At 40.0% G+C, this 14,255-nt stretch overlaps 1 protein-coding gene across 1 annotated transcript in view; it reads right to left on the bottom strand.

The window, feature by feature from the left end:
• Positions 1 to 209: 209 nt before the first annotated feature.
• TAF4B (TATA-box binding protein associated factor 4b) overlaps positions 210 to 14,255 on the bottom strand; it is a 72,144-nt gene continuing 58,098 nt past the window's right edge. Inside the window, exons 14-15 of the mRNA XM_033060474.1 lie at positions 12,988 to 13,107; positions 210 to 2,094 (exon numbers count right to left, since the gene is read on the bottom strand). Of these exons, the coding sequence (XP_032916365.1) occupies positions 1,930 to 2,094; positions 12,988 to 13,107 (285 nt within the window). The 3' untranslated portion in view covers positions 210 to 1,929. The remainder of the gene's footprint in view (positions 2,095 to 12,987; positions 13,108 to 14,255) is intronic.

Here is a 14,255-nt window from a genome sequence, read left to right as displayed (position 1 = left end):
GTTAATATGTCACATGAGGAAACCATGCCAGCTCCTGTGATGGGCAGACAGCTGGGGCTCGCTCTCTGAGTCACACCATTAGTCACGGTGCTGACAGCTTCAGATGCTGAACTTCTCACGTCAGGAAACAAAGCTACCAGTTAATTATTTTTAATAAAATAATTGCTTTAATGCAGTATTTAAAATAATTTTTAACATCTGATCAATAAGGTAACAGTACACAAATATGGAAAATGCTGCACTTTACATAAAAAGTAAAGCTAAGCATTTAATTATACAAAACAATTTTGCCCAATGCCATCAATATCTTGCAAACTATAATTCAGTCAAAGTACTGTTTTTCTTATATATATATATATGCTATATATACATATATAAATAATTTACAGCATTCATTTACTAGATTTGTTTACTACTGTTCCAACAAAAACGAACATAACCGATTCACAACTTTGTGAATTTGGTAACCATATGCAGTGGTTCTGACAGTGCAGAATAGTTGTATGAATAGTTGCTTCAAGTTTTGAAGCAGCATGCCAAGTAACCATAGGAAGCTTGTTCTTTCGAAGAAAAAAAAATTTGGCAGGAAGCCATTCATTAGTTGGTTAAAGCATGGTGCTAATAATGTTCTGTGTTCAATCTCTGTTCAGTTAAGAGTTGGACTTGATGATCCTTGAGGGTCCCTTCCAACTCAGGATATTCTGTGGTTCTGTGAATGCAGTCAGTGCCTTTCCCACCAGTCCTGGGAAACAGCCATGCTATACAGCGTTGTGTCATGGAAGGCAACATGTTTGGAGGCTGAGGAGAAGGGTGACCCAGAGGGCTTTCCTTCCACCACAAGGCAGTCTTTACAATCTTTGAGTCTGTTCTAACAGTCTTTATAATCCAGAGTACTACTCCTCCCTGAATGGAAACAAAGCAATTGTCTAAATACTTTCTATTTGAGAAGCTTCCCTGTTACACCACAATAAAGTATTGAAACAATATTCTGAAGCAGTGAATCCTATTCTTTGCAAACACTGCTCCTCTCCAAGGAGAGTCTTCAGCTCCAGAGTTTCAATGCATGTCAACTTATCCCTTTTTTGTAGTCAGAACAGATTTTTTTCGTATCTTTCTACATCTATGCTCAAGTTCAATCCGGTTTTTTGTATCCACAGAAACATAAACTCTTTTTTCTGTTTTTTTTTCCCCATTTTTAGGATCTTTTACTCCTTGTATTTTTAGTAACTCCAAATTTTCCATGACCATCCAAGTATGCCCTAACTACATTTTGTGATGTACTTCAATCACAAGAATGACTGATTTTTCCTCCACCCCTCAGTCACTTTCTCAGAGGAAAGGTTGAGGGCAATTGAGCCAAAGTGTGGGGTAGAAAGGACCCCTCATTCCTTTTGCTTGCTATTTTAATCTCCATAAATGAGCATCCAATAGTAATTCTAAACCAAGAAAATTTCAGAAGCTGTTGAGTCAGACAGGCAATACATTAGTGTGTTTACTGACTGCTGGGTCACGATGAAATACAGTTGCCAAGCTATGCTGTGCCATTATTTGTTTCCCTAAATAAGATTGGGTTGGAAGGTGGCACTACACATAGAACAGATGTTGCAGTCTCTGGAGTACTGAAGCAAGTGACATACATAAACTGGGGACAGTTACCAAGCCCTCAGAGCTTGTAAGACAGTGAAATGCAAGCAGATAGGTGCTTGTGTGCGCAGCTCAGTGTTTTCACTGGTTTACAGACTGATTTAAGCCAACTGTTATTAAAAACCTTACAGGTGCTAAGTTAGGTATTTAATAAAAATGTTTATCTGTAAACAAGAGTTATCCTTACAACGGATCATTTTCCAGAAACTGGAATTTCAAGACAGTGCAACAATGTTTCAGTGTTTTCTTTGGCAGTAGACAGCACGGTGAAATGCAAGATTCAAATCACTTCAGAAGAGCACGGTACAAGTGTAGAGAATGCTTCATCTCCCTCTCTTGTTCCATGCAGAATATCAAGTCCCTGAGACAGACACGGGTTACTCTTGGACAGAGCATCTGCTTCGTAAGGCTAAAACCTGATGATCCAGCAATTCCATTGCCGTTCAAACCCTAAATGGGGGAGAGAGGAAGAAAAAAACCCATCAGAACCATTACAATTTAATGTAAATAGAAGTTTTAACTAAACTGGTTGGATTATACTGCCTACTTGTATAAAACTAGCCATTGATATTCAGCTTTCCACGTTGAAAACCAGCAATGCAAAAAATCCTTGCACATTAGATACTGAAAAAGACAAAGCAAGCGCTTGCCAGCTGATGGTTTATTTCAGACAAAGCAACCACAAAGTTCTTTCTTCCTTTAAAATTATACTAATATGGTAAGATAAATAACAGCCATTTCACTGAAGTCTGCTAAACAGACTTGTACTGAGAAAGGATCAGACAGCTATGAAGAAGGTAGTAACACAGTACCTATGCAAAGCCCTAGGTTGTGCACAGCTCTTACTACTGCTTGCTCCAGAGGTTTCCACCTCTTCATGAGGAAAACTGTCACACTCTGAGTTCACCCTAGCATTGGAACATGGAGAGGAGACTCTCATCCCAGTCATCATCTGTGCTCTGTCCTTTAAGGGGGCAACAAATACTCAGTGAAAGCATCCAGATATTCAGAACACTGTATCTGAGCCCATCCATCTCAGTCAGCTGCCTTGCTTGGTTACGAAAATACAAATGGTAGGGAATGATGATATTTAGTAGTTTTATATTCAAGCTACTGGAACGAGCAACCCCCATGCTTTCCAAAATGCCCCGAGATTTATTATTAGGGGTGGGGAAGAGGAAGATTACCATGAGCTGCACAATAGACTGGCTACTTATCTTGGAGCCAATCTGTGCTGCACAGCCAGTCTCTTATCACTACTGGAGGGTTCTTGGTAATGAATGTAATTTGTACAAATACGAGTGCTCAGTCTCTGTAACTTCAGCAAGGCAATGCCTGCCAGCATCAACACCACTTGGAGATGGTGTTGCTTGGATGCAGTGTTAACTATATCAATTCTTACCCTAACACTCTCTGCAAGACTTCTGCAAAATGACTTTGCCCACTTTGCTTAGAGAAATCTGTTTAAACCCCCCATTTATTAGAAATGACTACCAGAGCTGGACTACATATAGCAGCAAATGCTACTGTTGTTAGGGTGGAAGCATTGAAATTTATTAAAAATATAAAGAGATTCACCAGAGAGCACATGCTAGCCACAGAAAACCTAGGGCACACAGCAGAAATGGAAGCTGTATTTTTTACAAGCAGCACGCAGGGTATTCAGCACCATTTCATTTGCTTTACAGTCAATACTATTAAACACTATGAAATGCCATCATTTGAAACTTTCAGTTTGTTAAATGGCTTGGAACAAATGCGTGCGTGGGGAAGACTGCTGGCCACATTGCACAGAGGGCACTGCTGTCCTGGTAAGACACAAAAGGGTCACAGTTCAAGTTTGTCATATGACAACCCCGAAGGATCCAGGGAAAAGATAGCTCCGCAATGCAGCTGCCAGCACGGGTTGAAAAGGAGGTCAGTCCAACAGGATGCAGCAGAAGGCCCGAGGCAATGTTATAAATGAAACAAACCCCAAGGGTTTTCAGTAACCCAACAGCAATGTCCTTTATAATTTAAAGAACTTTATTGAGGTGAAAGTATTTTTTCTCTAAATAAGTCATTAGACTAGAAGTCTTACCTTTAAAAAGACACCAAACAAAGCCACCTCAATCCTGTTCACTCTTACAAAAACAAGACAGAAGGCACAAATCCCCCAGCCCACTTTGGAAGCTGTTGTAGCTGCAAGATGCTACAACAGGGCAAAGGCACCAAGCTGCCCGAGTCTGAGACACAGTTACAGATTTGTTTATTCTTAAATTCTCACCCATCATGCCCAGTGCAGAGACATAAAGTGATATTATGCTGTAATACCACATCCAAAGTCAAAGCTTATCCTGTTTACTAAGACAGCCATTCACAATTCTAAGTTTCCCACAGCATCACTCTGGCTTATCAAAGCTACTGAGCACAGCATTGGATGGGCCAGGGAGCTCTTTGACAACCAACAGCTCCTACCACAGTTAAAAGGAAAGTGTCCTTCTTTCAAAGTACATGATGGTTTAAAATTAAAGAAGCCAACAGACAGCCTAGGTCAGATAGGGACATGCTGGGGAACCCTGTTAAGTGAATTTATACAGTGCTGAGCACTATCTCCCGTATCTTCCACAGTTATATTGAAACACTGGTTTTTCCTGATTTTGTTTTGGAACTTGGACCAAGCAGTGGTCCAAGATCTGCACGTCCCAAAGAACCATCACAGACGTCTCTCTTAATGTCCAAGACTTTACTTTAGAAATGCCCAACTCTGAGTTCTCAAGCTAACAAAAGGGACACTTTAGGGGAGCATCCTCTGCTGCTCCACTTGAGCAAATTCCTATGGGGCAGGAGGTCAACCTTGTCTGGCCCTAGGCAACAGTCAATTATCCTCTCCTTTAGATCACAAATACCTCTTCCTCAAAAGCAAAAAGCTTTTGAGACCTGAAAAACACCAGCCCATTCCTTGCTCCCAGACATGTCTATTATGCTCCTCCCATTCAGGCAGCAACTACTTGTGTCTCGCTGTTTTGGGGGATTCTTCACTGCTAGTCTTTAGCATATCCCAAGACAGCTTTGTCTATTTCTAGGGGAAAAAGTGCTGCCTATTTCAACCAGGTCACAGACAAGTACAAAGATAAGCAAATAGAAAATGCATCCCTGTAGAATCAATTCTTGCAAAGGGTACTGCAACATCCCCCTTCTGCAACTTCTAATTATTAGTGCTTTAACTGGCAACTTCTATTTTTCTTACTTGTTTTTTTTTTTTGTTTACCTTAAGTTCCTGCCTTTCAGTAAAGCCTCAGCACCCTGCCTTCCTTCCAAAAGGGACAGGACACAGAGAAATGCAGCCCAGGAGGGCCAACTACCAGTGTAGATTCTACCATTCAGCCTGGGTATCACAGCTGACAGACCCTGTTTGTAAGGCAGGTAAGGCACTACAGCAGTGTAACTGCACAACTGTAAACCACCCTTCCCAGTACTGAGACCACAACTGGCTTAAATTCAGCCGCAGGAGGTCACAACAGCAGCAGTCCTGCTTTTGAAGTATCCTCAGAATAGAGCCAAATCAGCAACTTTTCCACAGCAGCGCTCTGTCACTCACCCTTCGAGCCTTTTATATACACCTGACAGAGATCAATTACACTCACTGGTCTTGGCAGCAGAACACATTGTGGTGCTCCTGCTGTAGTCCCAAGCTGTTGAACAGCCAGTTTCATTCAGAGGTTGCTCTGGAAACCTGTTTAAAGATCTCTAGAGCTCTCTCCAGTGGCTGGATGGAGAATTAAATACCAATTCTCTGAAAAGGCAAGAGTGAAGTTAATACATAGTCACCACTACCACCTTACTTCTAGTCTGCAAGGAGCTTGGCATCTGCAAGCCTAGATCATGGATACCGACAAGGATTTCAAAACTGCTCAGAGCTATTCTACAGGTCCTGACACAAAGCTTAGAGAGATCTGCAGACATCTTCCTCTCCACCAAGTTCCAGTCAGGTTCAGTGAGCTGTTCCTTGAGGAATACATGCTACCTTCCCAAATTTAGTGACTTCACACCAACCAACATTCAAAATTTTAAACTCTTGGGAGGGAGACACTTTAAGGGAGAAAAGTGTTCAGTCAAATATTAAAAGACAAGCCAAGTGTTCTCATTTCAATTTTTGGTGTGATATAAACATATCACAGTTCCAGAGCCAAGATCCCAAGAGCGCAAACTGCGACTGCAGCTCTGCTGCACATTACAAAAATACCACCAGCAGAAGGAACCAAAGTCATGAAACACTTTTCAATGACATCTCCAAACATGAAAAATGACAGCTAGAGATGCAGCAGAGATGTTGCTGAAAGGTGGTATGAGTTAGTGAATTGAAGCATCCAGGTTCATCCCCCACCTCTGTCACATGTGGTCACACTAAGATCAGTGATATCTAGTGTATGCTGTACTTGGTTTCCCAGCTGTAAAACACAGAACACATTCCTGTCTCATAGGAGGAAGCAAGGGTTAAAAAACGATTAACACCTTGTGTTCAAGCACTTACCTGAGTCTCCTCCAGCAGCCAGGGGGAAAGGAACAGACCCTGTCAAATTTGTGGCATTTTTGTCCATACACACAAGTATCTATCTAATCTAGGCCAGAGAAAACAAAGTGAAAGTTGATGGCTGTTTGGTGGCAAGCCAGCCTACTGATGCTGCCTATTCTAACAAACCTTGGTCTGACAGAAATCCTCCCACATTTGCAACACTAAAATATTACATGACTCAATATTTATATGCTTCTTTTTTAAAAATAAAGTTGGTTGTGTTAGGTTGGGGTCTAGGGATTTTATTTTTTTTTAACCTTACAGACCATTAGGGTAGCTCAAGCCAATGGCTGAAAGACTCAGATCTCTATATCCAGACTGCTTCTTGTGCAGTTGAAAACAAACGTGTACTTATGATGTTATCTGCAGCCTACAAAAAAGCCTCACAGAGCTGTCAGATCTATATAATAGAAGACTCCATTCAATTACACGTTTTTCTTCAGATTTCATTGCAACATTCCTACAAGTCCTTTCAAATGTAGGCAAAAACATGTTTTACATATTGAAACAAATTACTGTGAATGCAATGTCAGTTTATTCACTATTATGCCCAAGATTCATGTACGCATGTCACTTCGTATGGGTACATCAGATGCTTAATCTGTACCTGGAGGTAATGAATCCTATACAAATATGTCATGTTAGTTAACAGACAATTATTAAGCTGAAATTTCCTGGCTCTTTGCCACATCATTTTAAGCAATGTATTGTCAACTAAATTATAAATCTCTTGACCCTTCACATGTCATCAACATTTGTGCATTACCAATATGTTCAGCCTAAAGCTACAATGCAATTAGTCATTTAAATTGCAGATATCTTTCACATATAAGAAGAATTAAGTTCATCTCTAGCACAGAGAAGGCACAATATGGGCCAATGAACTGTATTTCTGAAGCGTGTGAATGGCAGTTAAGAATATTTTTGCCTATTTACATGGGGAAAAATTCAGATCAAGTGTATGGCCTAGACTGGCAGGCGCCAGGAAATTCAGCACAGAAACTGAAACTCTTCAGCTGACAGAGCTGTGCTTTGTTAGGTCTTGAAACAGATAACTAAGTTGCTGAAGACATTTTATAATTGCAGTAACTTTAGGTCCCTTCTTCCCCAAAGGTATGACCATATCATAGACACTTCAGTTGTCCAAGAGTTCAAATAAGAACCAGAAATTGAAATCAAGAGTCTGCATACATTAAGCATATGCAAAGTAGGAAAAACCTCACCCTCCAGTATCACTTAATACCTGTGGGCTGGGGGAAGAGGTGACAGAGACAGAAAGAGACACAGAGAAAGTGAGGGAAACCACTGAAGTGTAGAAACAGATTTTGTAGCCTGGTTATGAACATATACTTATACATAAGTAGCCCAATTTGAAGTGATTGCTTTTAAATTAATTTTATGCAGCTGCTAAGAAAATACTTTAGCAGACATTCATGTACCCATGCCAAAGACCAGGCAGTGGCCTCACTGCACAGAGAGCTATCATTTGCTACAGAGCCAATTCATGCCTTTAAATTCACACTTGGACACAGTCATGTCCTTAATACCAATACTGAAGCTGATAAATTGAGTTAGGGTGTTCCCTCATCAGAAGAGCTTATGGCCAAAAAGTGGCAGTAGCCTCTACAGTTACCACTTACAAGAGCATAAACACCAGAAAAAACAAATCATGTCTTTTCCCCAGTCACTTAGAACAGTTGGGTTTAGTTCCATTCTGCAGAAAGAACTTGTTGCTCAAAGGCTTAGTTCTTCCTTGGTCAACCTAAAGAGCATTTCCAAAGCTTAAACAAGCATCAGGTACAGAATATGTTTAATCAATATGCATACCAGCATCCCAAAGCTGTAAAGCAAGAAGGGTAAGTTTAAGTTCTCCTAACAATGATCAGATGTGGCAGACACAAGAGAAGATGACAAGCTCATTTCCTCCACCCACAGTCAATGCTAAAAATGGAACAATGACCACTGTGGTAAACACGGCATTTCTCCCATTTTTGCTTGCCAAACTTCTTTGCAGAAGGAGACTGCAAGCGTGGACTGCTCTATTAGATGTGCACAACCCTGAAAGTATCACATTATTTTAAGTATGTTGGCCAGGGCTAGGAGTCTGACAGAAAGGAAGTACTTAAATGGCTGTGCACTGACCACAGCATATCAGCAGCATGATGTACTTATGTAGCAACTGCTTGGAGTAGCTTAAGTTTCCACAGCAAAGCCAGACTACCTGTGAGAAAGCAAGACCCACACTTACTAACAGAGCAGCCAGTCTTGGCAGGGGACAGAATAGACACAAGCAGTATCTGGAAGGAGGAATCTCCTTTGCCATTGGATCTGGCAAAAAGAAGAAAAGACACGAGATGTACACTCCTGAGTCAGTGAGTGGAATCAGCCTGGAAGAAAGCAAGTGAAGAACTCAGCACCAATAACATTTTGGGGCAGGAGAGACTGCATCACTTCTAAGTGCTTAATGTGTTATTATGGAGCCACAAAAGTAATGCAAAGCAAGTAGTTCACCCCAAAAAATTACACAGAAGTACAAGTATCCAACTAAGTTTTCCTATACAAAGTAGAAGACGTGCCCGGCCACAGTACTCACATGACAACCATACGTGTAACAGCCAGTCTTCTGGGTCTACTCTCAGAAACATCTGTGGACTTTTTTCCTCCCTGTTGCATGATTCTGCACAAATACACAGCTCATGGTTCAAGGCTAAAGGTAACTTTGCACCCAAGATACCTCTGAATAGAAGGAAAGAAAGTTTGAGGACTTGGAACTGTAGTCTTCAAATTTCTAAGATTCCAGTTACAGTGGGAATGAGACAAAACTGTTTCCAAAATGGCTTTGTCAACAGAAAAGCAGTAAAACTTAATTAAAAAGATAAAAAAATCCTTGACTATTTATCAGCATTGAAAACATTATGGGATGTGTTACCAACCAGTAAAAGCTATGAAACAGAACAAAGAATTAGGAAAATGAGTCTGTGGTTTCAAGTTTACTTTTTTCTTATTTGTTTTAGAAGTGTCCTCCCTTCCCAAGATGAGTTCGTTTTCAATTCTCCTACCCTTTAATTCATTACTGTTTACCACATGCCCTCAAACTATGGGAGGAGGAGAGGTGGGTAACAAACTCAGAAACCCCAAGAGACATATAAATCAAATCCAAAGGCCTCTCCCCTTCATTGTATCCAAAAGCATCCAGAGGGATAAGAATGAGAGATGAAGATATTGCCACCTCTGGATTATAAGTAGCACCAATTAACACATTTTCACAATAGGGGATTTTCTTACTAGGGCTTTCTCAAATTACTCTTTCTCAACAATACCATTCAAATGTTAAGTTGCAGTGAAGAGAACATGCAAAACTACCCAAACTAGTGTTTCCAACAAGAAAGGAAAAAGAATTCCCATTATACTGATGGATTTTCTTTATTTTTTTTAATTAGGTTTAGAGCATTAGCCTTATTTTTTCATTCCAGGATCATCATGGATTTGTCCTTACAGCTATTTCAACTTTAGAGATATAGAAGCCATCATGGGAATATATAGATTATTCTGTTTACATTGCTTTTAGGTCCTAATTAGTTGACAGGCACTCCTCTGGACAAGAGCTTCTTTCTGTACTTGTTACACTGTGAGATGATGAGGCTGCTGGCAAGCAGACTTCAAGCTGGAAAGCACATGCTTGTGTCACCACATGTTCTAATTACCACATTAAAATGACCCATAATAGGTCTCCTGGAAAGACCAAGTAAAGCACAATTTCAGACATCAAAATAAGATGAACGTGCAGGAACTGTAGTGCCCAGTTATCTCTAGAAAAAGACTTTTCAGAAGAGGGCAAAACCCGGTGCTGGAGTGTGGAGAAAGAGAAAACCTTGGGCTGAAGAATCATCCCACTTAAACACAGATAATCACTTGTGGATAAGTTAGGTCCCATGCTAAGTTAGATACCATGCTCCCTAAAATGCTGGTGTGAGCCCTCCTCACATTTACTGCAACAGTAGGCATCAGATCCAACCAACCCAGTCTGCTAAACTGAACTTTCCCAGTATCCATTACGTTTTGGTACTGAATAAAGAAAGGCAATTATACGACAAATTTGCTTACAGAGTTTCACTTTTTTAATACATTCTGTAACTGATTATTTCTTCTCTGTCTGCCCAAACACCTTAGGGCTTCAGTTTGCGTCAATAATTGCTCAAAACAATTCCTTTCCTTTAATTATTGCAGTAGGCAACCATAAAAAGAAGCTGTACAGAGTTGATATGGCCATAGGAGACACAAGCACTGTACAAAGAACATTATCCAAAGAAAGTTGAAGTCGTAGTTAAAAATCTTAATCCAGTTAGCATCAGTGATTTCACTCAATAATGTTAAATATCATTCATATTTAGGAATAACTTCTTCCATCATACCTGTATACCAAGTTATTAGGCTTTAAAAAAATAAATTATAAAATAAAAAGGTCACAGGAGTATTATGCACAGATTTACTTGCCATTGCACAGTCTAGAAGTTCTGGCATTTAAGATTATTTGAGAGTAAAGTTGTCTGTATTTTGTCTGTATTTGCAATTTGAAATGAGAAAGCATATCCTGCCTGTTTAAATTATTCTCAGACAGGTTGCCCAAAAAGATGATTTTAAAGATGCCCAAATGTGTATCAGCCTAAGGCCATATTGTACTTGCTTTCAGTTTCAAAGACCTCCTTTCATCTCTGAAGAATGGAATGTTGTTTACTGCTCAGGATGTTTTGCCATGTTATCATGAATGTATTACAAATGTTCTGCTTCTTGAACTAGAGAGTGTTTGTCAAAACCATTCTTAATTCTACATGAGAAGTCTTAAGCCTTTTATAAATCCTGCTCAGATATATTGGGACACTTAAAAACATTTAAATCTAAACATCCTTTTCAAGGATTGCTGTCCTGTGTAATTTCACAAAATAGAAAAAAAAAAAAAGTCTGCAGAGAAGTGTTTTCTGGTAGCACAAAGCCTAAGAACTAGGCACTGGAATGTGAGCTTGCATGCAAGAAGCAAAAATAGTTTCACTGTCAGAATTAGTTCCACCTACTGCCCTTACAAATCAGTCCAGTATGGCAACCTATATGAGAAGCTGCTTAAAACACAGCAGGTAAATTTGTGACAATGGAATGTTATCAAGGTTTATGGTCAGTTTTAGGCGTGTCATGTCCACATTCCTTTGAAGTGGCAAAGTAAGTAATGGATCACCAGCTTTCAACAGCAACACTGTTATCTGCCTTGCTTTGGCATAATCTCATGAAGCTTTTAATAAAGCAGACATACCACAGATGATGAGAAATAACTGAAAAGTACTTAACAGGCAGACTTGTTAAATATTCAGAAACAAATCCGGCAATAATTACAGAAAACCACTACGAAGAACAGGAATAGTTACCTGATAGAAGCTTGGGGGAAGATGAGAAAAGGATGGGGAAAACTGTTCTTATGCTAGACTGATTTTTTCAAGTTTTTCCAGTGGTATTATAAAAAAAAATAACCATACATTTAGCTTCATGTGAAAGTGCATTAAAAAACTTCAAAGAGAAGAAAAGCTTCTCAAAAGCTGTGAACGCTGCTTTCTGCAGCTTGTTTAGAGACAGATTGCTTCCCTTCACTTGTGGTTAACAGGGAGTATTCAAAGACCTGATTCTGTATTCATGTCAGGGAAAAAACAAGTTAAAAATTCACTGAACATTCTCTTCCACCTGCTTAGTGAGGCCTCTTGCCACAGTCCAGATGAAGAAAAAATCTACAGGACAGATTCCACCACTGTTTCAGTTACACTGCAAATAACTGAGGACAAGGTCCTCACAGACTCCACTATGCAAAAATGACAGAGTATTTTCAATCCCACCATCTATTTAAGCTTTCAAGACAACAAGAATGAAAAAGACTTAAGGTTCATCAGACAGGAAAACTTTACCACCACTGCTTCCACACAGGAGTTACTTTCCAGGCTCCTGCTCATTGTGACTATGTCAGGCCAACCAGCTTTTCACTTGAGCAATATTGAAGCTTTGTGATAGAGGGGCAAAACTGCCAGTAACACAAATTTCTCCCATCTCCAGCAAGGATGATGACCCCTAACAGAAGTAGGCTATCAGTCTCCTCAGAAGGGACTTCTAAAGTCACAAAAGCTTCCCAGGTACCGGCAGCAGTTACTCTTCAGCACATTAAGAGATTTGATCAGAAATGATTTGTTAAAAGCACCTTCAGTATTCAACATGAGCCATAGAAGATGATCTGCCTCATTGTAGGAAGTATACAATCTAGCTTACTGACTTATCTACTGCTTTTTTTGGGAAAACCTAGCCAAGGTGAACTCACAGAATATTTGAGAAGAGTGCCTATGCATTATGCATGGATAAATGCCCACAGTCAAATGTCAAAATAAGAGCCATTTTAAAAGCCATCTAAACCAGACACTGTGAGTTCAAGTAAGGGGCCATGACAACTACCTGCTGTGGAAGGCCACCACAGCTTGGTTTCCCTCCACTACAGATGGGAATTTCTCTGAGTCATCATTTCATTCAGCCCTTTACACACAGCGCTCTTATGCACAGTCTTCCCTTTAACACACAATTACACACTCCCATCAAATTTACCGGAAACAATCCTTTCAAGCACCTAACACACAAACTAGCTTTCTTACAGAGTGCAACAAATCATTTCATGTGAGAGAATTCTCACTTCTTCCTACAGGGAAAGACAAATGTAATTCAGTCTGAAGATGTAACACCATGCAAGTCATTGCAAGCCACATCTGTACCTCGAGCCCAGATCCAACACTTGATGAATCCAGTGGTCTTTTCTTCCTTGGTCCAATGGCTGCCAAAGCTGTGAGGTTGGCTTCTCTTTGTTGCATCTGTGCTAATTCCAACTGTTGCATCTAATTTAAAAAGAAAACATTTACATTAATTACGATACACATTATGTTAAAGGTTCTCTTTATAACAGTTTCAGACAGCTCTGTAGCTCCTCCAGAAGTGATATGTTTCACAGCATCTTCCCCCTCTTTCTGTTCACTTTTGACAGATTCCAGTACTCAGTCATGCTTGGAGCCCTATGGACAGCACTGTATAAATAACACCTTTTATGGAAACCCACTGTGGCATCAATACAACCTTAACACGAGCCTTGCAGCTGCTTTCTTACCTCATAAGGTTTGTTGTTTCTGGTTAACAGAAAATCTTGGTTTATGAAACTGGATTAGGATTAAAAACTGAAGTTACCATGTTATGTGACCTGGGTTTATTCTTACTTCAAAATCTCAATTCCTGAGTGTACAAGCAAGATACCAAATTTCCTCTATCACCCAAACCCAGCACTTAAACACTGCTATTGTGAAACACTGTACTACCCAATTTAAAATGATGCTGCTAGTTGACAGGTAGTTTTTCTTTTCCCAGTACATATTTGAATGGTAGAGAAACACTGAATGTTTATTTTCACTCACCTCCAAAACTGTTGAACACTTAAGAAATCATTAAAACCAACCTTTACCTGGGTTAGGCAAACTTGGGATGGGATAGAAACCCCCAGTAAAGAGGATTAAAATAAAAAAAGAAATGGAGTTTATTTCTTGCATTTCGAGATACATTCTGTTCAATAATTATTGATGCCAGCTGCTCTGGAGCTGAACCCAGTCAAGTTGCTGACAGACTTACTGCCTTAGATCAGCCATCTTGCTAATACACTGCTTCCAGATCCATCAGCTGTCCAACTTGGAGCATGGGTGCTGAAGGAAGGCTTTTCAAACACAAACATCTTGTTTGATCTCAACCTTGGGATGATCTGACCTGCAACTAGTATAGCTCTGTAGCCCACGTCCTCCCCATTCCCAGGACTTAGAAGATTGTTCAGATGGGGATTCTCTGCATGGATTTAAAAAATTTAAGTACAACCACACCATGGGTAGGCAAGCATCCAAATCTCGTCCCCCATCATAAACCCAATGAATTACCTGGACTTCCTCACCCAATCAATACAGATATCCTGCTTACCAAGCTTGCAACACTATGATTTTGCTTGCTTTTT

This window comes from Catharus ustulatus, chromosome 1 (assembly GCF_009819885.2).
Source record: "Catharus ustulatus isolate bCatUst1 chromosome 1, bCatUst1.pri.v2, whole genome shotgun sequence".
Lineage (NCBI taxonomy): Eukaryota > Metazoa > Chordata > Aves > Passeriformes > Turdidae > Catharus > Catharus ustulatus.
Note: the sequence above shows the minus strand (reverse complement) of the source record. Positions and strands in the feature narration are given on the sequence as shown.